This window comes from Chenopodium album, chromosome 24 (genome assembly GCF_948465745.1).
Source record: "Chenopodium album chromosome 24, dcCheAlbu1.1, whole genome shotgun sequence".
NCBI classification, from domain to species: domain Eukaryota; kingdom Viridiplantae; phylum Streptophyta; class Magnoliopsida; order Caryophyllales; family Amaranthaceae; genus Chenopodium; species Chenopodium album.
Genome location: NC_137857.1, coordinates 4,056,654 through 4,080,723, shown reverse-complemented (window position 1 = coordinate 4,080,723; position 24,070 = coordinate 4,056,654). Strand labels below are relative to the sequence as shown.

The 24,070-nt window shown below is 34.2% G+C and overlaps 3 protein-coding genes across 3 annotated transcripts; 1 reads left to right on the top strand and 2 right to left on the bottom strand.

The window, feature by feature from the left end:
- Positions 1-5,373: 5,373 nt before the first annotated feature.
- LOC145611884 (uncharacterized) lies at positions 5,374-7,956 on the bottom strand. The gene is made up of 2 exons (XM_081667265.1): positions 7,223-7,956; positions 5,374-6,199 (listed from the first exon to the last, which is right to left on the bottom strand). Exons 1-2 carry the CDS (start codon positions 7,832-7,834, stop codon positions 5,837-5,839), a joined length of 975 nt encoding a protein of 324 aa, XP_081523391.1. The 5' UTR covers positions 7,835-7,956; the 3' UTR covers positions 5,374-5,836.
- An 801-nt stretch (positions 7,957-8,757) lies between these two features.
- On the top strand, positions 8,758-11,693 carry LOC145612424 (uncharacterized). Its single transcript, XM_081667798.1, has 5 exons — positions 8,758-9,136; positions 9,688-9,786; positions 9,884-10,860; positions 11,088-11,234; positions 11,389-11,693. Exons 3-5 carry the CDS (start codon positions 10,576-10,578, stop codon positions 11,668-11,670), a joined length of 714 nt encoding a protein of 237 aa, XP_081523924.1. The 5' UTR covers positions 8,758-9,136; positions 9,688-9,786; positions 9,884-10,575; the 3' UTR covers positions 11,671-11,693.
- A 4,961-nt stretch (positions 11,694-16,654) lies between these two features.
- On the bottom strand, positions 16,655-18,947 carry LOC145612340 (uncharacterized). The gene is made up of 5 exons (XM_081667711.1): positions 18,698-18,947; positions 17,827-17,898; positions 17,567-17,741; positions 17,202-17,425; positions 16,655-17,125 (listed from the first exon to the last, which is right to left on the bottom strand). The coding sequence occupies exons 1-4, from the start codon at positions 18,910-18,912 to the stop codon at positions 17,285-17,287; spliced, it is 603 nt and encodes a 200-aa protein (XP_081523837.1). The 5' UTR covers positions 18,913-18,947; the 3' UTR covers positions 16,655-17,125; positions 17,202-17,284.
- Between the last annotated feature and the right edge of the window lie 5,123 nt (positions 18,948-24,070).

The window sequence follows — 24,070 nt, the reverse complement described above, 5'->3', positions numbered from 1 at the left end:
GTGGTAGGATTGAGTTTATAAAATCAGTGCAAGTTGTGAACGGGTAAATTGACCGTTTAAGGGTATATTAGTTGGTTCCACCGACCCAATAGGACTCTTTGAGGGTATTAGGTACCATGGTAAACATCTCGGCAATTTTTATTTCTCGGCGGAAAAAGGTCAAAAAAATTACAATATTGAAGGCTATAATCCACGCTTTTTTAGGAAATTTTGAGGTTTTGGGGTCCGGTGGCAAAAAGTGTTGAGACCCTAGGGGATATATCTCGAGGTCATATAATGCCGTTTGAAACCTTATATGATCATTATATGTTGTCATAAACGTACGTGGTAGGCTTGAGTTTACGAAATCACTTCAAGTTGTGAACAAGTAAAATGACCGTTAAAGGGCATATTGGACGGTTCTACCAACCCAATTTAACTCTCGGAGGACATTAGGGACCATGGTAAACATCTCGGCAATTTTTATATCCGGGCGAAAAAAGGTAAAAAAATTACAAAAATTTGAAGGCTATAATCCATGCTTTTTTAGGAAATTATGAGGTTTCGGGGCCCAGTGGCGAAAAGCCTTGAAACCCTAAGAGATACATCTCGGGGTTATATAATGTCGTTTGAAACCATATATGATCATCATATGTTGTCATAAACGTCCGTGGAAGGCTTGAGTTTACGAAATCACTTCAAGTTGTGAACGGGTAAAATGACCGTTTAAGGGCATATTGGACGGTTCCACCGACCAATTGGACTCCTGGAGGGTATTAGAGACCATGGCAACTATCTCGACAATTTTTATTTCCGGAAAAAAAATGGTCAAAAAATTACAAAATTAAAAGCTATAATTATCCACACTTTTTAAGGAAATTTTGAGGTTTCGAGGCCCGGTGGTGAAAAGTGTTGAGACCTTAGGGTATGAATCTTGGGGTCAATAATGCCGTTTGAAACTATATATGTTCATTATATGTTGTCATAAATGTATGTGGTAGGCTTCAGTTTACGAAATCACTTCAAGTTGTGAACGGGTAAAATGATCGTTTAAGGGCATATTAGATGGTTCTACCAACCCAATTTGACTCCCGGAAGATATTAGGGACCATGGTAAACATCTCGGGAATTTTTATTTCCGGGCTAAAAAAGGTCAAAAAAATTCAAAATTGAAGGCTATAATCCACGCTTTTTTAGGAAATTTTGAGGTTTTGGGGTCCGGTAGAGAAAAGTGTTGAGACCCTAAGGAATATATCTCGGTGTCATATAATGTCGTTTGAACCCATATATGATCATTTTATGTTGTCATAAACACCTGTGGTAACTTGTCAAAAAAAAAAAAAACACCTGTGGTAAGCTTGAGTTTACGAAATCACTTCAAGTTGTGAACGGATAAAATGACCGTTTAAGGGCATATTGGACGGTTCTACCAACCTAATTTAACTCCCGGAGGATAGTAGGGATCATGGTAAACATCTCGGCAATTTTTATTTCCGGGCAAAAAATTGTCAAAAAATTACAAAATTAAACGTTATAATCCACGCTTTTTTATATATATATGTATGTATATATACATATACATATACATATATATATATATATATATATATATATATATATGTATGTATATATATATATATAGTATACATATATATATATAGTATATATATGTATGTATATATATATATATAGTATACATATATATATATAGTATATATATGTATGTATATATATATATATAATACATATATATACTATATACTATATACTATATATATATATATATATATATATATATATATATTATGTCTTTTTAATATAAAAGTTGCCGTAGATGGCAACATAGATATTAATGTTACATTTTCAAACAATAATTTTGTTATTGTAATCTTTTCATGCAATAATGATTATGTTTGTTGTCTTAGACAAGAAAAATGTGACACTTTAAGCGACTATTTCCTTATATAGTCTAGAGCAACACTTTTTTTCTGTTACTTTAGTTCAAAGTAACAAATAAATATTGTTGCGTTAGATTATTAAGAGAAATATTTCTGTAAGTGTTGCAATCTTAAGTGTTGCCTATTTCATTTTTTTTTTTGGTTGTGTCTACTCGTATTGTATATTCTTTCCCGACATTGTTGAATAGGTAATATTCCATATTCCCACATAAATGTTATTTGATTAATTTAAAAGGTTACTAGCTCGACATTTAGGGTAACAAAACTCACGTGAGTTAGACCAATGAGAATTGATTTTAGGGAAATTCTCTTTGGTGAATTCATACTTTTTATTTTTCTTAGTGGTAAACAAAGAAAAAAATTATTATCATTAGTAAACCTTTATTAGTTATAATTATTCAATGGTGAACTTAATGATATTATAAGCTTAACTCTAGTTAACTAAAGGCTTAATGACTAATTTAACCCTATGACTTTGCTCCCAAAATTTTCAACCCAGAAAGTATTGCCCAATAACCTGAACCACCGCCCACCCAAATCGGCCTAAACCCTAACTCAGCCACAGACACCATCGTCGGCTTCCCTACACACCACCGCCGGCTAGCCCCATCGCCGCAAGCCCAACCAAGCCGCCGGTATACTCCATCGCCCTTACCACCACCGTCGCCTAACCACAACAATTTCACGACGCCACCACCACCTACCATAGTAGCATCATGACCACCGACGCCCAATCTGAGACGCCACAACCCCAAAATAACTCGGCCAGATTTGTCACCCTAGCCTAACCCGAGACGTCGCATGAAAATTAGATAATACACCCGGGTGCACCATGCTCGGTAAACAAAAAAAGGCGGAAAGAACATATAGTGTTTGATAAAGAACATACCTATATTTGACAAAGAACATACCTTTAATATGTTCCTTGAGTGTGATCAGTGTGTTCTTTGAGTAAAATTATATGTGCTTTATATTATAACTTATGTTATTTAACATATGTTGATAAACATATATGTTTTTTTGGGTTTAATTATACAAAGTATGTTCTTTGAATTTGGCATGTATGTTCTTTAAGGTCGTAGTGACTCTCAAATTCTATTTTTTATTATCGTATGTCATATTTAAATTACTTTTATTATCGTATGTTCTTTGAGTTTGATTAGTGTGTTATTTAGGTATTAACTATATGTACTTTACAATATAAATTATGTTCTTTTACAATATGTTATTTTGAAATTTGATATTGAAATCTTAAATTACTTTTAATTGAAAATAATATTAGCATAAAAAAAAAATTATTATGGGAAGTTGAATTTTTTTTGGAGAGATAGAAAACTGTTTTTTGGGGAAATGATATCTTTGGTAAGGATTTTTAAAGAGGTGATCACCATTGGCATGACTCGCATTCTGACCCGAAATAAGATGGGTTTGGGCAAACCTAAAAATGCGTTTTAAGTTAAAACTCGAACCGAGCTCGAAAAAAGCCTGAAACCAGCTACTTTTCTACGGGTTTGGGCACGAGAAATTATGATATGGCCCGGACCTACTCGATTTTTTATCACCTCTAAATTATTTCCGTTAATAATGTGTAATTTTTCAGAAAATTTTATTAAGTTTTTATCTCGTTCTTTTTATTATATTTTTATGTTCTTTGGTAATGTATGTTTTTGTCAAATACAAACATGTTCTTTGTCAGATACATGTATGTTCTTTATGAAACACGGGATGTTCTTTCCGCCTTTTTTTTATTTATCCGGGTGTACGATGAGCACTGTACACTTGTGTGTATAAACCACGGATTAGACGTCGCAACCCCGAAACGACCCTCCCACGCAATTCAATTCAACTTCAAACCCCACCGCCAAATTCATCGGCGACACCGCCTCAATCGGCCTTTCCTCATCTTCTCCACCACATAATTCTTCTTCATTTCTTGCAATTTTCAATCAATTTACGCTAATCACCAGCCCTCGAGTAGTCAATTTCGGCCCAATTTTAATGGTTGTTACAAGGGTAGGGGAAAAGGGTCGATTTTGCGGCGGTTTGTGCGACGGACTGAAGGGGTTTGAAGGGCTGGGTGTTTTTTGCGGTGGTTTGAAGGGTTTGAGGTGGTTTTCGAGGAGGGGAAAGGGGAAGGAGAGATGCGGCAGGGGTGGAGAGGTTGGCATACCGGCGAGGGAGGGCTTGTTGCTAGCGCCGGTGTGGTGGGGGCGGGGAGGTGGCTGCCAGTGGTGATTGGGTGGGAGCTTGAAAGTGAGAAGATAAGGATTAAGGAGGAAGAAGATGATGATAGGTTGTTTTAAGATGGGGCATTTTAGGAATGTTAATTTTTTTAATAAGAAAAAACATTAACCATGGTTAAATAGTTACAGCAAATCATTATTAATGTTACCATTGGATTAGTAAAGATAATTAGGGTTTACCAATGATAATAATTTTTTTCTTTGTTACCACTGAGAAAATTAAAAAATATGAGTTCACCAAAGAGAATTTCCGTTGATTTTATCATTACTTTTGTTTTTTTTATCATTAAAAAAAATGTGCACGGTGAAGTCACAAATTACAAACCACCTTTATAATCATATGAGAATGACATTCATTACTGTAGGTCACAAGGAAAACATATACAACATACAGCAATAGAATAACAATTACTAGTATACCAACACCAAAATTCTATCCAAAATACGAATATACGATGTTTCAGTTGCAAACATTTAAGTTTTTTTTGTCGTAAATGAAATGTATGATTCTTTCAATTTATTATCAGCATTTCTGGATGGTCTTACTTTAGCTGAAGTGCTGCTGCTGCTTACTGATTGTCATACATAGCAGATCTTTCACACAAAACTATGGCCGATAAGAAAGAAAAGCTATTTAGTGTTTGGGGGAAGGGAAGAGGTTAGCAATGATGAAACAGACCTTACTCTAGATTAAGTTTTACAACATCTTCTTTGGGTAGCCCGAGCTGTGAAAACTTTCCTTGCCTCCCGTGTTCCAGAATATGGAGTTATCATATGCCTGAAATGGGAATGTACTGTCCTAGCTGCTTCACAATATAGTGTTTAAATGTAAGTCTTAATGTATTAATTCATCTTTTATGAATGTATATTGTTTGGGTTTCTTTAAGATATTCTGGTCAGTATTTACCTCCAGATTCTTATCATTTTCTTTTATCCATTGACAAACCCTTCAGCCAATTAAAATTAGGACCTCTCTCTAGGAATTGTCATTTATCTCTTTGGATTGCCTATTTGCCTACAAACATATTCCAGTACTCGCTGCCTAAACTCGAGAATAATCATGATTCTATCAAATCTTCAAAACTCGATTAATTTAAAGAATATTTGAATATTTCTGCTCATAATGTACAAGGAATCTTTCGGGAAAAAACTTCAGAAACAAAACTATCATAACCCATAAATTAAAATGGATCTAAACTCAAGAACCTGCTTCTGGTCATATATGATGTATAAATTGACATTACACAAAATTTAAAGCCACACTACAGGATATGGATCAAAGAATAATCGTTAAGACATTAAAAAAAAATTAAATTACAAGTCCATAAGGAGCTACCTAGGTCCGCTTTCAAGTTTCAACCTCCAGCTCTTCTTAGATCATGTAGTTGATCGTGTAAAATGCAGACAACAAATTCCCACAACTATAAATAATCCCGCCTTGGCTGACCCTCAACAGAGAAACCGCCACAATATTAGTCAGCTAATAAGTTATCTGGTCATCAACATAAAGTTCCTCTGCTGTCTCACAGTTCTCAATTCATGTGTTTGTTCTGAGTCTACTGTAGTGATTCTGTTACAGTGTTACAAGTTTCTCACTAGAGTAGACTGGACTCCAATATTTCTGCCTTTCTTCTGGCAAGAAATTTCAGTAATACCTCATTTCTTCTTGTTACAGTGAGCATCAGTACCATGCATTGTGCACTGATCATAACCAACAGTCTCAAGAAAGGCCCGGATTTCTTTGGCCGTTGTGTTGCTTGCTTGCAACAAGCGTTCATCTTCCTCATAAATCAGATAAGGGGCTTCAGCTCCTTTTCTTGAGAGCAGCTTTTTGGCACCCTTCAAGACATGATATTCCCAACCCTGTACATCAATTTTTAGCAGCAGCACAGGCTCAGAGTCTGGGATAACTTCATCAAGAGGAATGGTCTTTACTTCAACCGCTATCTCTTCATTTGATTTGAATGCCAACTTTGCACCAGCAGCAGAAACAGCACTATTATCTAACCGGCCAACTAACTGTCAATCACAAGGAATATCAATATAAGGATCAAGAATACATAATTGTATACAGTGATTAGGAAACACTGGAAAATTGCTATAAATACTTGTGGCTTCATTATCTTTCTTAACCTAGAGGGTCAAGCAACATAATGTATAACAGTGAAACTGAGCAAGCTCTTGGATTTTGACTTATACTAGTATGTTTGGTTGGTGCAGCAAAAAACTCAGGCCATTGAGGGCAATATATTGATTCGCAGCACACTAGAAAGTGTTGGGAGAGGATTTACATATCAATGAATGAAGCTGTTCCAAACAAATGAAGACCTGATGTTTCAATCCCTGTCAGTTTAAAGGCATGTACTCTAGTCTTTTGACATATCTGGTAACTCCTTCCTATTAATCAGATATCTAACTCAGCAACCATCTTATGTCCTACCCGAGTTGAAAATTTTCGAGCATTCTCAGAAGAATCAATTCTACATTACACAACAAAATTACACTAACAGTCTATAACACAAATTAGAATCCAAAAAAGTGCACCTTCATGTTTAATCAATCACTCACAGGATATAGCAAATTGCTCTTGCTAGAATGTAACATTCTACAAGGCGAGAACATTAATTCAGTAATTCTACAGTTCCATGTACATCAAAAAATCCGAGCATCATCGAAATTTTGACTCATCAATCACCTCTTTCATGTCATCAAAAAATGAAGCGCCACCAAATTTAGATAAAGCTAAGTCACAGACTGTCATGTCAATTTCAATCACCATACACCAAAATCATACACTACATTATTTTTCAACATGTGATGATCATTGAAGTTTTAAATCACCAAAGACAATCCAATGCACCACAATGTCCAATTTCTAATGAATTCTTAACATCATATTGAAAAACCCGCACCTATATACCATCAATTTGAACAAACATACACCAAATTCTTCAAATTTAACATGTATAAAATCCCAAATTCATAAAACCCACAAATTAAATCAAGAAACCTTTAAACAAAATTAAATAAATAAAAAATTACCTTATGGAAAGTAATGCTCCCAAAATGATCAGATGCAGCAGCTTCAAAAACAGTAACAAAATCCCCAACTCGATTAAAATAAATCCCATCACAAATCCTCTGTAAATTCTCAAAAACAGGCTCAAACGCCAAAACCCGAAAACCCATCACAGCAGCAGCAAAACTAGCCATACCCACATTAGCACCAACATCAACAAAAATCCCATTTTTACCCTCAGCCTGAAACTTACCCAGAACCTCTTGAACAGTAGCAGAAATATCAGGCTTTTTAAAGTGTTTATTCTTAAGAATTCTCTGAATATTTTTATGGGGTTTTTCAGGCAAATTTCCAAGATCAGAGAGTGAGTAAAGAAAAGGGTATTTAACACCTTCAACAATGTTTGCAATTACAGGGTGAGATTGCGGAGATTTGAAGCAATCATAAGGAGGGATTTTCGAGGTGAAAGAAGAAAGAGAAAGTTTGACATCTGGGGTTGGATTGGTAGTGAGATTTGAAGGTTTAGAAGCGAGGAAGAAGAGGAGAAGAAGGACGAAGGAGAGAGAAAGGAGTAAGAGGAATGAATTTGGGGATAGAAGTTTAACAGATCTTTCTCTTTTCCAGGCGTTTGCCATGGATAAAATTGATAGAGAAGAATGAATTTAAGAGGATTTCGGGGAATATCTCTATTTTCTGGGTTGATTTGAAGAATGATTTTATGAGGGATTTCTGGGAATTTTTTCTGGATTGATTTGAGGAAGAAACACGAAAAGGTGTGTGACTGTGTATTTGAATGAACTTAAAAATAATAATAATAATAATAATAATAATAATAATAATAATAATAATAATATTTTTTAATTAATTGAGAGTTAAAGGCTAATTAGGAAAAATTAAAGTACAAATAGGGTAATTAGAGTATTTAATTGTCTTCAACAAAAATATTTTACAATCTGGTCCTTGCAAAAAAATTATATTAAAAGTTTTTTCCAACAAAAAAGTTGTTATAAATGATTTTTTCTGACAAAATTTCTTATAAATTATTATAAAATTTTTTTTAATGAATTTGCGTAAAAACGAAAAGTAAAATGGACAAAAAAAAAATTAACCAAGAGATAACATGTGTTACTCCTGGTTTCACTTTTATTATAGTTCTTGATTATTGATTCATCTAATTTAATAATTATTCTACTTGATTATAATGATACTTTAGTGTGTTGTTATGTGTTGTGGGATTTATTACGAGTACTAAACTCTACATTAGATTCATGTCGACCGTCATGGATTAGTCGAGTAGTCGGATTGAGAAATTATAATATTGTACTCGTATCTAGAGGTGTCAAAAACACACCCGTCCCGACCTGATCCGAAACCAACCCGAAAAACATCCGATTTAGATTTGGACTCGCGTGGACATAATAATTTAGTATAACTCAACTTTAAAAATTTATCCGACCCGACCCGGCCATATCAGACCCGATCCGATTATCCGAACTGACACCCCTACTCGTATCGTCATATTGTAAGAGAAATCGTGTGGCAAATTGAGTGACATAGGTTGAATAGGTAAGCATAAATCTTTAATTGGCACTCGAGTCATTCTAATCGATTTTGGGTTGGGTTTGAAGTTCTAGATAAACTAGTTATTAACTTATTAAAAGCATTTATCATCGAACCAGCTATTAACTTATTATAAGGTCAAATAATCAATATCATGTCATGTATAGTGATTTTGGGTAATGTTCGCGTTGCGCAACGAATGTTTTTAGTTGAGTCAATTTTTGCCAAATTTATACTAGTGCCAATATCAAAACTTATAAACATCTTAGATAAAATTAAAGTGGTTTGCCCACATTATTACTAGTTCACCACAAACCTCATCTTCTTCTTCCCTTTCTCTGCGAAGAATTCTCTTTCAGCCGATGATTTATTCTCAGGTGAGATTTGTTATTTACAATTGCAATTTCTATTTCAATTTTTTATTTTGAAAGAAACAAAATTAAATAAAAGTTAGGGTTTTATTGAGATTTATTGTTATCCGAATTTCTTATTTTAAAATCTCATGTAGTTTTACACTGTATAATTTCTTCCAGAATTATGATTTTTTTATTAAAGTTTTGATTTTGCTTATTTAAGTTTCTTTGCATAGGGATAGAGAAGATGATAATGCCTTAATTTCAAATGTTCCATGAATTTAATTGAACTGTAATTTCTGAACCCAATTTAAGCGATTAAACCCAATGTAACAAATCGCCTACTTTTAAATTATAGGTATGATGCTGTTATTTGATCAATGTTATAGGGGTTACTCAATACTGTTATAAAGGTTACTCGGTCGATTATTTAGGGTTACTCAATCAGTATTATCAATGTTATAGGGTTACTCAATACTGTTATAAAGGTTACTCGGTCGATGATTTAGGGTTACTCAATCAGTATTATAAGTATTATAGGGTTTACTGATTTAATATTGATGTTTTGCTTTTAGGATATGAATGTGGATATCACCTTCCTTGTAGCTACTGCTGCTGCACTCTATGGAATATGGAAGATTTATCGTGCTACCAATCGAATACACTCTTGCAAGGTTATTTATATTGTCCATAATTTCCATGATATTCAGGTGAATGTGTTTTTACAGAGGTAATTCTAATTGAGATGCTACGTATGTACGTCCAATGTAGGTTGTTATTGATGATGATAATTCCAAGGTCGACAATCTGAATGTGAATGTCAAAGATGGTCTCAGTGAGCTTCCTGATGTGGTTTTGTTAGATATTCTCTCATATATGTCTTTGCGTGATGTTACAAGAATGGCTATGCTATCAAGAAGATGGAGAAACTTGTGCTTGACCATTCCATCCCTTGACTTGGATTGGTTTGTATTGTCTGGTATTCCATCGCAGTGTCATGCCCGTACGTGTGATGAATTTTGTTATAAGCAGGCATATGTAAAAAGTGTGGATCAGGTGCTACAGAAGTACAGGGGTCAGAGGATCTTATCTTTTAGCCTTGTGTGTTGCCTTGATAACAATTATGCCGAATTGCCGATGATGTTGAGCGCTGGATCAACTTTGCTGCTGCAAATAAGGGTCTACAGAGTCTCACCCTACAATTTATTTGTGTAGATAGGTTTAGAACTTATTTCCAGTCCCATTGTAAAGGGTTGCATCTCATCAGCTGTTCCTTTCTTTCCCAATTTTCTTATTTACGAGAACTGCGTTTAGATTCCTGCATCCTGAAGCTTGAGAATGATTTTATTCTATCAACAAACTTAACTACACTTCATCTAACTAACGTTACTCTAGAGGGGAAGGGCATTCAGTGGCTGGACTTCTTATCTAGTTGTTCAACCATTGAATGTTTACGGTTGAGAATGTGTAATCTTCCAGATAAGTTGGGGATCGGCAATGATTTCCCTCGCTTGCGCTCTCTCTCAATTGGAGAATGTCCAAGTTTGCAAGAGTTTGAACTTAGTGCCAAGAATCTGAAGAAATTAGAGATTTATCAAGAAGAACCTTTGAAGTGCTCTTATAAAAATGTATCAAATTTGGAAAGTGTGTATATGTTTCCGGATTCTGCTGGAGCAGAAGATATGTTAAAATGTCTTGCAGCTGAGGCCAAAATTAAATATCTGATCCTCCGAGGAGTGGAACCTCTGGTGCGTGGTGGAATCTATGAATATATGCTTGTGTTGGCTAATATGTACTCCTTGTTCCTATTTGTTTGCCCCATTGCTAATAATTGAGTCAACTTTGACCATGATTTCCCGTTAATCTATAAGAGATTATATGGTTAAGTGGGATCTAGTTGGATTCATCTTGTTGTATATTTTTGTGATATCTAGTTTTATAGTTGTCTGATTTACTAGAATTTCTTCTTTTTCAGGTTAATAAATTACCGTTCAGCCCACACAAAACATTTCATACAGTTTTGAAACTATACATCTCCAGTGTGAATGATGATGGCAGTATAGTGTCGGCTCTCCCGTGCCTTTTTAAATCCTTTCCGCTTTTGGAAAAGCTTGAGATGAGGGTAAATATGGCAAACTTCCTTTATATTACATTTATTTAAATTTATGATTTTATAAAATAGATTGACAAATTTAGTTTTGAACTATTCATGGTGTAATTTTGACTGGTAATCTTTTTGTTATATTTTGACATTTAGATTGTTTTGTTTGTTGTAGTTCCCAAATTCTCCTGTCCGTCAGAGCTGTGAACTTCCGATTCCATATGTCCACAAGAATCTGAAGGAGGTTAAGCTGACTAATTTCAAATTAGAGTGGATACCAGTTGCTATCTACTTGTTGCAAAGTGTTTTCATGTTAGATTGTATGATGATTACCAAATGTTCAAAAGTTTATTTTGGCTCGGAATCTTGGAATTGGACTATCGCTAGGAAAGAGTTCAATGTTAAAGAACGTATGAACAATCTTATTCCTGGTAAAGTGAGAGTTACCTTTAAATAATCTTATTCTTGGTCAGAAATTAATTTTATGCTGTTCAATCTAAATTTTTGCCCTTGCAGTTGCAGCTTTAATATGATTTTAGTGAGTATGATAGGTGAATTGATTTTTGTGATAGTCATGATGGAATTCGAATTTTGTTTGCTTGGATTTAATTTTATTTCCTTGATTCATGTTGCTGTTTAAGTCAGGATATTGGAATTGATTGTTTAATTTGCAACTTTATCATGATGGATCGATATTTTTTCTGTTTAAGTCAGGATAGTAGAATTGATTTTTATTAATTGATGCATTTCAATGGATTAGAATAGATATTTAATTTCGTAATTAACTTTATATTGTTCATGATGAACATGGTGTTTCAGAATCGCATAATTTGGTTTCTAAAGTATATGTATGAAATGAAAGGAGTATAATGACTATACTTGTTAATGATAATGTAAAAGAGCCGCCAAGCTGCTGTGATATGGTAATAAACTCTGGAATTGCAGCTAACTTTGTTACTATTCCATGGATTGTTAGCTGAAATAGGGGTAGTTGACAATCGTGAGCTTTAATGCTTTATCATCTATTGTCATTACTATTCATTAACTACTGGTGTTGTTAAAACATGGAGTTAGGAACTTTTGATTATTGTCAAAACTGAGAAGTAGTGTAAATGTTTTCCCGCTAATTTCTGCTTTTGATTTTGTGGTGCTACTTTTTTGCATAAATAGAACTGTAGTCCAATTTAGATATTATGAATTCTATAAGCTCTTCCAATTACATTATGATGTTATAAATAACTGTAAAAAGACACATAATGTAAAAAGATACTCCCTCCGTTTTTAAATACTTGCTCCATTTCTCCATGACTCCATGTGCGGAGTTTTAGGAAAAATTGGAGAAAGTAATAAGATATGGAGGTAGTGGGGTTGGTGGAAGAATAAAAAATTTTAAAAAGCAAAAGTAGTGGAGAAATTGAAGGAGAGAGAATATGAAATTAATAAAATATGATATTTGTTGGGTCCACTAGGTGAGAGAAATGAATAATATATTGTAAAAGCTTTCCAAATAAGGAAATGGAGCAAGTATTTAAAAACGGCTGAAAAAGAAAAGTGGAGCAAGTATTTAAAAACGGAGGGAGTACATAATTGTACAAAGGGAACTCATCAATGCATTTAAATCGGCTTAAACTTGTAAGCATGGCAAGGACAATGATGAGGTTTTGTCAGGCATAATATCAATTTAATCTGAAAATATGCCAAGGTACATATAGATTGAAAGAATGTGCAAGTATTGATGAGTTGGGTGCTAATCTATATACATATCTGCAAATGCAAGTTTCAAATTAAAGTTTTAATATATCATCGTATGTTTTTAGATGCATTCAATTAGTTTTACAGAAAGAGCAGTTACATTTGTTTAAATTTGAGAGTGTTTTAATTTGAAATTTCATTAGCAGGTAGTTGACTAAATGTAACTATGTATGAATATAGTCAGTGATCTTTTAAAACTTGATAATTGTATTTAAGTAGGTGATACTCATGACCTACAAATATAGTTGTTATTTTTTCAATTTCTTTAGCTATTTGATGTGTTCTCATGTGTAAGGAACTGAAGTGGCTGTTGAAAATCTTATTGAATTTATTTCATTAGTTTGCATTTGTTGCAGGTTATATATTTAATTAACCTGTAGTTTGATTGGTGATCAGTGCAAGTTAATTAGGTCATCGCATAGCTTCAAAGAAAAAAGTTTTTTTTTTTTTTTTGGAGAGCAAGAGAAAATAATATTTTAATCTTTGACTCTGTTATGGTCATAAGCAAAACTTTTGACTTTCAGGTTTTGGATTTTATCTGAATATTTAGATATTGGATATCACATTTAGCTTTTTTTCATCAGTAGGTGCCTTTATTACTTTATATCAGCAAAGTTATTTTGTAGGTATAGTTTATTCAATTGTGAAGGATTATAAGGTAAGGTGTGTAGGATTCTGCTGTATCAGATTTCTGGTTTTAATTGTAGTGCTCTAGAATTTTGCTGTATTCAGTTTGTTGATGATGTATGTTGAATAAAATAGGTTTTGCAGTGTTAAACAAAGGATGTGTTTTGTGCTGCTAATCTAATGTCTATATCAGTGTAGTGTAGGCGTGTAGCTGTTGGTTAAACCATGTTTTAACGATTTCTTTAAACAAGCAAATATCTAGTTAAAGGGTTAATCATATTATGTTGGTGTGTATTAAAAAGCTGCGAAGAGACTGAATAAAAACAGATATTAATATAAGAAATTTAAGAAGACTTCTGAAACAGAAAGACATTGTTCATCTACCAATAATGTTTAATGGCATAGTAGATTAAGGTTCTGTGGTAGCAAAAGCAGTACAAAAGGGAACATATAATAAAGTACAAATAGGTAGATTGAAATGCTCCTGGAATGATTTGAAATGCTAATAATAAATGCAGCCAACATCAAAAGATAATTAGTTCCTCTAAAGTCTAAAGCTTGACAAAATGAGAAGCCAATTACCATAGAGGAAGTTGTGTTTTATCCTTCTACGTATGAACATTAACCATGCTTTATGCGTTTCACAATGGTTTCCAATTCAGGAAGCCGGGTCACCAAAGGGGTTGACATATTTGCAGCAGAAGGACCTGGTCTGCTAGAAGAGAAACGCCCTCTGCGTCTCTTAATGTGAGAAGATGGCAGCTGTTAAAGAGCCTTTTTGAGCACATTAGTCCTCAGTGGTGCCTACCCTTGATGAATTGAGCAGGTTGTAGATCTTGATGCAGCCTTTTCTCTTGCTAGCTTGGATTTGAATGCTAAATAACCTACATTCACTCGAGCACATCGTATATCCAAACTTATTGTGTCTGCTTAGTTCACATCTACAATCTCTAGATTGTACTGGCTAACAAGTATAAGACCGCTTTCTTAGTTGTTTGCTGTGCAGCTGCTGAAGCATCAGTTATACAAATAAAGCCGGACTATAACAAAGAGCCTAAGCAGATATTAACACAGTGCCTGTTTCTTTTAGAGAAAGTAATGCTGAATGCTAACAAGGATGGTCAATTCCTTAAGTGAGGTTACTATTCTGCCAAACACCTTGAGAGTGTGTCAAATCTTATCCTGCACCAAGAGAAGAAAAACCAAATCATGCAAGGTGAATTTTTCAGTAGTAGTCCCTTATGTTTCCTATTTCCCTAATTTACGTGTCAATAGGCGCACCATTATTTGAACATAGTTTGACAGCACTATAATTCAACTATAAATTACTTAAATACAAAACAGTTTGGCAGTTTCTGTAGAGTAAAATTACTCAAGTTTCAATTAATTCTGGGAATGCTGCAAAATACAGAGAGATTTGAAGAATGTTCTTCTTTTAATCATTCACTGATTTTTTCAATTTCTTTGTACAAAAGAAGGCAGCCCTATATCGTCACCTATATATATGCATCAACACTTAACCCTATCACCTAAGCTGTACAAGAAGACAAATTTACAAAATAATACAGCTGTCTGTATCCTAGGAAGTATTCTACCAACTTCCTTGGATCAGCAGTACATATCAGGCCATATATTTCATCCCCAATTAGAATTCCAGCAAAATTGACAAAGCTCAAAAGCATCAAGAATCCAAACTCAAAGCTCATACTTTGCAAAATGCTCAATAAAAATTAAAGACTCATCTATACCTTCACAGAGTGAGATGCTATTTTTTTTTTTTTTTTTTTTATAATTTTTTTTTTCTTTTTAATTTTTTAATTTTTATTTTTTATTTTTGTTTGACAGCAAAAAGGGTATTGGCATTGATTATATTTGTAAATGAATTAAGTTATGAAAGAAAAGCATTAGATAAATCATAAATGTATTCAATTAGGGATAAAAAATTATATATACATTGTTTAAGTATTAAAATAGGGATCCATTGAGAATAAGGTCATATGTGACAACTTATACTTATGGAGATGATCTAAATTTAGGGTCCGTTTTGAACTGAACTGATTGGAGGCTTTGGAGCTGAACTAAACTGAACTGACCTGGGTTGAAATGAATTATTTATGAAATAAGAAAATTAGGAACTAAACTGAACTGAACTGAAATTAAGCTAAAGAGAACAGACCCTTAGAACATGTAATTAATTTAGAACATCTAAGTGAGTAATAATGGCAAGGTTAGAGTTTTTAAATACTCGTACTAGGTAGTATAGCCGTATAGATGCACAAAATTTGGTCCATGACTCCATAGCAAGGTCTAAGAGGCCAAAACTGGCATACATGAAGACTAAGTGATGCCTTTGAAAAAAAAATAAAAAAATACACCATTGGCTTATGCGGAGTACTTGATATACAATATATACGGGTTCGCGGAGTATTAGTTGATGTCATAGATAGATTATTTGTGACCAAGTATAATCCAAAATGGAGTTATTGGCGATAGCTAACTAGTGCAGTGTTTAGAGCTTTAAGCCAAGCCAGTCATTCAAGGTACAAAGAAGGCTTAAGGCCACAAAAGAAATTTTATCTTCCCAATAATCCTACTCCAAATCAAATTATAGCATGATACAAACTTAGCATACCCAGCCCATCATGAGCATGATTCAGGCCATTTATTAGTTTGTACATTCCACGCCTTTCATTTGAAAATTCGGATCGCAATCAATCACAATGATCTCAGATAATCTTGTCAAGAATTAAAAATTAGGAATGCAATCGGTTTTTTTAAAAAAATAAGTTGCAACATAAGAAGTTAAAAAAGAAGGCTGATTTAACTTTAATACCTTTTTTTTTTTGAATGGATTTAACTTTAATACTTAAAAATGGCAGTCTAATCCTATCATTCTATAAAAATGAAAGAAGAAACAAGTAAAATAAAAAGTAAACAGGCATAAAGCATAACTGTAAAAGCCAGCAGTATAAAAAATAAAAAAAAAAGTGGGTAAGATAAACATTTAGGGAGTGTATGTTTGGTATAAGCATCATAAATGAAACGGAAATGATTCAAATAAGTAGGGGAAAGGGTAATGATAAATATTACCTTTACAATATGTTTGATATCTTAATGGAATGGAAACAATTTGAATACATTGTGATTAAGGAAACGTATTTTGTTTCCGCTAGTTTGTCAAGGGTAACAAATTGGATATTTTGTTACTTTTTGGAAATGGTATTTGTTACTTTTAACTCATACCAAACAACTAGAAATGAAAACACATAATTGAATCTTTCCTACATCTAAAATTAGTATACCAAACGCCCTCTTACTCCGTAAGGGCAATAACAAGGTGGGAGAGTTTGATTGATTGATTGATTTATCAATCATTAGACTCGCTATCATAGCCGTGATCACTATCATATATTGATCATTATATTAATCCCAATCATAGTCATCATCGCTACTATCACCTTGACTGCGGTTGCATTGCGTGCAGCATAGATTTTCTGGATGCAAAATCCCTATAGAATCAGAAGGCATAGCAACTGCAAGGGACAATGGAAAACAGTGAGACAATTTCAAAATATCTCACGGGTGTAACATATACATTATCCCTCTTACCTTGTGAAGAGCCATTGAGCCGAGGTGTCAAGATACAACATCTGAGGACTTTGTTTGTATATTTACCCTTTAATGCCACAGTCTCAGCAAAGAAGAGCCTCCGGAAGAGAATTAGAATTCTTGCGCTTAGCAAAGAAGTTAACATGATGAACATACAGATACCTTGGGTCCGGGATTAAAATGAAAGAGCTCATTAGAGGGGCAACACACTCATATTCAGCACCCTAAAATTAAGTCAAAAAAAAATAACAACAATTTAAAGTGTATGAATTACTCATAGTATAAATGATACATTTCGTATTAGGGAATCACTAGGAAAAAAGGAGCCAAAGTTAAGAAAATATAAACTAGGAAAAAACTTGTACCTCATTCTTCTGATTGTAGCATCTCAATGCCCAACAACAACAACTTAGAGTTTGCTCATAATAATCCCTTTGACGCTTAGTCAATTCAGGTGATTGAACAAGTAAAGGTACAGTTTGATCAAAACGAAAGCATCCATCCTCATCAAAGAAGTGTGACCATTCTTCCGGAATAGTTCTGATAGCAACAGCAAATGACATAAGATTATAATTAACAAAAACATCAAATAAACAAGTATACATTAAATAGTTAAATACAATACCTGGGTGAATCTGTGTCTCTATAAGAGTCAGGGGCATAGCTGAGATTAATAAGATTTGGCAAAGTTTTGCGTCTGCAATCATCACAGTTTAACAATCAAACGTCGTAGCTAGAGCAATAATTTAGGAGTCACTTTTCCAACATTAAACCATTATCCTTAGACTACTCATACTAGCAATAATTTAGGAGTCACTTTTCCAGCATTAAACCAATATTCAAACTTCGTACTAATTGAATATTCGTATCCATCAACAACAGATACGAATATTCAATTAGTACTTAATCAGACGTAATTCTATCTACAATTACGTCTGATTAGCAAAAACATAATAATAAGAACATCAACAATGCATATGATTATTCCATTAGTATACTCGTGCTAATCGGCTAGTCTAGCATAATTAAAGGTAGCATGTTTAATCGATGGATATACAGAGTAATTTGTTAAATATTGTTAAGATTATACAGCAAAACTTAATATGCAATTGAAGAATAAGAATTATAATATTTCACTTATTAAAAGGATATAAAACCCTAACCAATTTGAGTTTTATAAAAACTGCAATCAAAGGGAGTAAATTTGTAACACACACAAAAAAAAAATAAAAAAATAAAAAATAAAAATAAAAATCCAATTTTGACCTAAACAAACTGCATTCAACGAGCAAACAAACCAAATTACGGGAATAATTTTGTAACCATAGAACAATGAAAAAAGCCCCAATTATGTCCTAAAAATTGCAATCAACCAACCAGCAAGCATAAACAAAAATAAATAATTAAATAAAGAATTGAAGGATAATCATACAATAAAATTGTAGAAGGTTATAATTTGCATAATTAATTGAAAAAAGGAGAGAAAAAATACTAACAAATTTGAAATTGGAAAATTAAGGTCCGGGATTACATCGTTGTCAGTGATATGTTTGAAGAATCGCTTGGCAGCATCGACATCGAACGTCTGCTCAAAGTCCGCAATCTCAGCTTCACTCAAGCTCACCATCTTTCTCTCTCTAAGTTTTTGGGTTTGTTTGTTAATTTGTGGTGATTGTTGGAGACTTGGAGGGAAGATACTGCTACTGCGCATCAAATAAGTAAATTGTTAAGTTCATCATACTAGTCGCTTCTCTCTAAGCGATAAGGATAACCATCACCGCTTCTCTTTCACCGCTTCGCTTGCGTCACCGTTTTCTCGCCGGCGACCGGCGTTTCTTCTCCTAGCCGTCGCCGGCGACGCCTTTACACTCTGTTCCCTTTAGTTTGCTGTTTCTTTTACCATATGGCTGATGTGGGAGATCGAACGGAGAAGTCTCTTGTTCGCTCTATAGCAAAGCTCCGTTGCTAGGTGTTTCGTTCTCTTTCCTAAATATTTTGGTTACCAGTGTTGTCCTTTTCTAGGTGTTTTGTTCCTTTTTCATGCTTACTGCCATTTTTATTTCCTTTTTCACTTAGTTTTTTGGTGTCTTTTGGTTAGCAATCTGTAGTTTTGGTGCTCTTGTACGTTATTATTCTCTAGTTTGGTTTATAATCCTTTGGTTAGGTTGTGCATGTTCTTGTTTTTTTTTTTTTTTTTTCCTTTAATTTTCTCTTTATTCTTCTAATTCCTTTGTAGGTTGTATCCCCTGCTTTTTCTTGTGTTAGGTATTTGTTTGTTGGGGATTGTTTTCAAGTGTTGATCGAGTTTCAAGTTTTAGTGGTTCTGTGATCTTTTGATTTGTAGTAGCTGTTGAGCAGCTGTGCTTGAGGAGTTTCCTCCTTGGGATGTTTGTTGTGTCTGTGCTTTGTAAATTTTGTTAGTGTGGAAGTTTGGGTCTCAATATGGAGTTATTTCCAGCCTTTATTTCTTTTCATCTTCCTGATGATTTCAACGATGAGAGTATTTTCCACCTTCTATCCTCTATGGATAATTCGAGTGATGTAGTTGTTCGTTCCTCGGAGTTTAAGGAGCAAGGGAACTCCTTGTTTAAAGCTGGCAAGTTTAAAATTGCCTTTTCTAGGTATGAGTTGGCTAGTAAATTGTTGTGTTTTACTATGCCATGTTCGGTGGAAGCCTTTTCTTCGTTTCGATCTTTGGCATTTGCTTTGCATCTTAATCTTGCGGCTTGTGCTTTGAAGCTTTTGGATTATTCTGCTGTTGTTAAGCTTTGTTCCTTTGTGTTAAAGTTTGATTCCTGTCATATTAAGGCTCTCTACAGGAGGGCATCTGCGTATCAAGAATTGGGCAAGCTTCGTTCCGCTAGAAAGGATCTGGTTAAGGCTACTAAAGGTGATCCTAAAAATTCCGAGTTGTTAACAAAATTACATTGTGTTGAGGGTTTGCTACAGGATGTGTCTTTAGTCGATCAGAAACAAAAGGGTAAGATGATACAGGATGTTACCCAAGTTGAGTCGGCTTTCCAAGTTCCCAATGACTGTGTAGCTAGTTGTCAAGTCAACAGGGATTGTTGTGTAGCGGATGTGGCTACTCCGATTGCTGAGCTTCAGTGTAGTATGTTAAGTTCAGCTGTGGTTTCGGAACAAGTATTATCGCCTAGTTTGTCCGGTGGGGATAAGGATTATAATCTCCCACCACCGATTTCAGAGAATGCTGATATGGATTGTGTTTTCCAATCAGATTCAGTTGGTAATGACAGGATTTCAAAGAGTGCTGATATGGAATGTGGTTTCCAATCAGATTTAGTTGGTCATGACAACATTTCTGAGAGTGCTGATATGGAATGTGATTTTCAATCAGAATCAGTTGGTAATGACAAGAGTTGTAAGTCTTTGCCACCTTTTCGTCGGGAAGCTGAAGTCCCTCGTATGCATACTTTGTTTCTCGAAATGATTTGACTTCTTCCCTTCGCCTTTCTTCCTCACAATTGCAGCAAGTCAAGCAAGGCAATGCCATTCATTTCTACCATTCTAAGTCCATGTCGTTAATGTCTATTCGGAGTTGTCCGAGTAAAACTTCTATCCAGACAGAGGTCCCCCAAGATATAACTTCTAGGGAAGCAGAGACCTCTAATTCTACTTCAGTTAAGTTTTTAAGTGGATTGGAGCAACAGGTGGTGCCTACTACAGAGTTCCTGTCAGCTTCTATTTTGCAGTCCACAGATGCTCCGGTTTTACAATCATTACTGGAGAAGGTTATGATCTCTCATGATGTGAAGGCTGGTGTAGCGATGTCCTCTACCTTTACTTCGCTACAGGTATCTTGTGATGAGGATCGGCGGACGGTGCCCATAATGGAGTCTCAGCCGGTTCCCATTTTGCAGCAGTCATTAGATGCTCCAGTGGTGCAAAACAGTTCGGAGTGCATGACTGCCCTTTATGATGGTGATATTCCTATAGAAGGGATAAATTCACAAGAGTTTATGGGAAAAGTTTGCGTTTCTTGTTTTCAGTTCGCCACCTTGCATTCCAGTGCCAACCCTTCAAGTCAACCGTTTTGCCGTCACAGGTCTATTGTTCATCCTCGGTTTAGGAAAATGAGATGTGTGGAGAATCGAACTAGATCAACTGCGGATTGCCAGGTGGTTCGTGTGGGTACAAAGCGTGTTCGTGGGCCTAGTGTGGACTTCAAATACTCCAACTTGGCTCGAATAAAGTTTGCTCGCAAGTGTCTCTTCGGTGGTTTTGCGTAGTGTTTTTTTTTTAGTTGTCTTTGTTTTCTTTATTAGTACTCTTTGTCAAAAAAAAAAAAAAAAAAAATAAGTAAATTGTTGCGCGGTTTTTTAGGGTGGCGTGGGCTGCACGCTTGTGAGTTGTGATTTACGTAAATCTCGATTTTCGAAATTATGACTGATTAAGGGCATGTTCGGGAAAATATAGAGGTGAAGCCCGTGCGATGCACGGTTTGTTTAATTTTTTTATTTTTTTTTTATTTTTTTGTATCTATGAGCTAAAATTTGTTATATATTTACTCCCTCCGTCCCATAATTACAGGCAAATAACTCTAAAAAGTACGGTTTTTAAGGAAGATGGAAAAAGTAGAGGAATATTGTATGGAAAAGCTAAAAAGTGAAGATTGTTGATTAAAAGTAGAGAATATTATATGGAAAAGTTAAAAAATAGGTAATGATTTTTTTGGTATGTGTGTATTTTGTATGAAAAAGTGAAAAAGTAAGTAATGATTTTTTAGGTATGTGTGTAATTTGTATGGAAAAGGTAAAAAGTAAGTAATGATTGAGTGTTATTTTTAGTAATAGGAGGAACATTTTGGGACACCCAAAATAGTATATTTGCCTGTAATTATGGGACGGAGGGAGTAGATAAAATTCCTAATATTAAAAGACTATATTTAATATTAAATTATTTTAAACTTAAAAATCTCATTCGCCAATTTTGCTTACGTGACATTTGAATTATTTAATTCTAAAAGAAATTAATAATCTCTTATTTAATTGGCTATTACTAAGATTTATAATCCTACATGGCGTGCTAAGAAAATTAGATCCTACGTGGTTCTCTAAAAACTCGGGAAAAAACTCCCCTTTATATATATATATATATATATGTATATATATATATATATGTATATATATATATATATATATGTATATATATATATATATATATGTATGTATATATATATGTATATATATATATATATATATATATATATATATATATATATATATGTATATGTATAGATATATGTATGTATATATATATGTATGTATATGTATATGTATGTGATTTAAATTTGAAATACACCTAACTTGGCCCGGTCTGACTTAACTCAACCAAGCTGGCTTAGATACTTAAATCAACAACTCTCGGCAAAAAAAAATAAGTTGACCCAGGTCCAGCCACCTCTAGGTTTGATAAAATCAACATCCTTGCATGCATCTAACAACTACTCCCCTCCGTATTTTTTTAAGTGTTACAATGTGACAGGCACATAGTTTTTAGGCAATTTAATTGACTTAAATGAAATAAGAGGTAAGTGGGATAGTTGGAATATTTTAAAATTGTAAAAGAAAGATAGTGAAGTTAATAATTTATTATAAAGTAATGAATGTGATAAGTGTTAGACTTTCATTTTTGGCAAAAAGCTACATTAAAATATTATATCTCTCACCTCTCATGGTCCCCATCCAAACTCACTTTTAGTTTTTTTTTTATTTTTATTATATGTGTAACTATATTGGTTTGTTTTTTTTGATTCATATGAGCCACAAGGGCGGGTACAACGGGGGGGCGGGGGAAATTCCAGCATATGCTGGAGGCAAGGATCGATCCCGTAACCTCGAGGTTACGGGATGGGAGTGCTACCATCAAGCCAACTCCACATCCTTAACTATATTGGTTTGTACTTGTATTATTCTTATATAAATTAATAGAGTAGCATTAATTCATTAAAGTGTTAAAGCCTGGTCATATTTACTGAAATGTGCTGAACTGAACTGATTGGAGTTGAACTGAACTAAATAAAGCTGAAATGAATATTTTATAAGAGAAGAAAATTGGGAGCTGAACTAAACTGAACTGAACTGATTGGAGGTGAATAGAAATTAAGCTGAAGTGAACAGTCCTTTAATTTGGCTTGAATTCTATCAAGTGTGAGGGTATTGATGAAATTTAGTATACATCTATACATCTGGATGCATAGTGCCCTCAATCAACTCAAAGTAATTTTTTTTTCTTCATGTAATTGATTAAATGAATAAGATTTTTTTTTTTCATTCAAAATACCGTTTGGTGCACAGTGCAGCTAGGTGTATATAATAGTCTCTCGAGTACTGATAAAATCCTTGGTTGCACTATGCACTCAGATGTATATATAATTGTAATACCCCTCGTGATTGCTTTCAAAGAGTTTGATATACTACTCATAGCAACAAGATGTATCTTCCTTTTAAGGAGTTCATATGTTAAGATACTCCATAACAATTAACGATTTTAGATGCATCACCATTGCCCATCAAGAATCCCAAACCCTACCCACCTCAGTCCAAATCAAGCCCTCTAGATTTCCCTCCGCCGACGAAATCACATTTTAGATCGGATATCCGATTCGTGAACAAAGCTAATCTTTTGTACTTGATTTGATCTATGTATTCTATTAATCGAGACAATCATTATACCACCATTTTCACAAGTTATACTATCAAATTACTATAATTGAATAAGATTATGGCCGGAGCTAGTGTTCTATGTTGTGGGTTAGGCTGGGCTGGTCCGGCAGAGCCGACAACAAGGTTCGACTGTGGCTGGGTTTTATGGCAGCGAGGTCTAGCAAAGAAGGGTGTTCCGGGAAG

What these genes read in the sequence shown, in the direction of transcription:
- LOC145611884 (XM_081667265.1), bottom strand. Translation starts at nt 7,834, where the DNA reads ATGGCAAACGCCTGGAAAAGAGAAAGATCTGTTAAACTTCTATCCCCA. An exon ending in GGAGCATTACTTTCCATAAG is followed by an intron (nt 6,200 to 7,222) that starts GTAATTTTTTAT and finishes TGTGATTGACAG; the next exon opens with TTAGTTGGCCGGTTAGATAA.
- LOC145612424 (XM_081667798.1), top strand. Translation starts at nt 10,576, where the DNA reads ATGTGTAATCTTCCAGATAAGTTGGGGATCGGCAATGATTTCCCTCGC. An exon ending in TCCGAGGAGTGGAACCTCTG is followed by an intron (nt 10,861 to 11,087) that starts GTGCGTGGTGGA and finishes CTTCTTTTTCAG; the next exon opens with GTTAATAAATTACCGTTCAG. An exon ending in TGGAAAAGCTTGAGATGAGG is followed by an intron (nt 11,235 to 11,388) that starts GTAAATATGGCA and finishes TGTTTGTTGTAG; the next exon opens with TTCCCAAATTCTCCTGTCCG.
- LOC145612340 (XM_081667711.1), bottom strand. Translation starts at nt 18,912, where the DNA reads ATGCGCAGTAGCAGTATCTTCCCTCCAAGTCTCCAACAATCACCACAA. An exon ending in AGAGACACAGATTCACCCAG is followed by an intron (nt 17,742 to 17,826) that starts GTATTGTATTTA and finishes TGTTGCTATCAG; the next exon opens with AACTATTCCGGAAGAATGGT. An exon ending in GCTACAATCAGAAGAATGAG is followed by an intron (nt 17,426 to 17,566) that starts GTACAAGTTTTT and finishes ACTTAATTTTAG; the next exon opens with GGTGCTGAATATGAGTGTGT.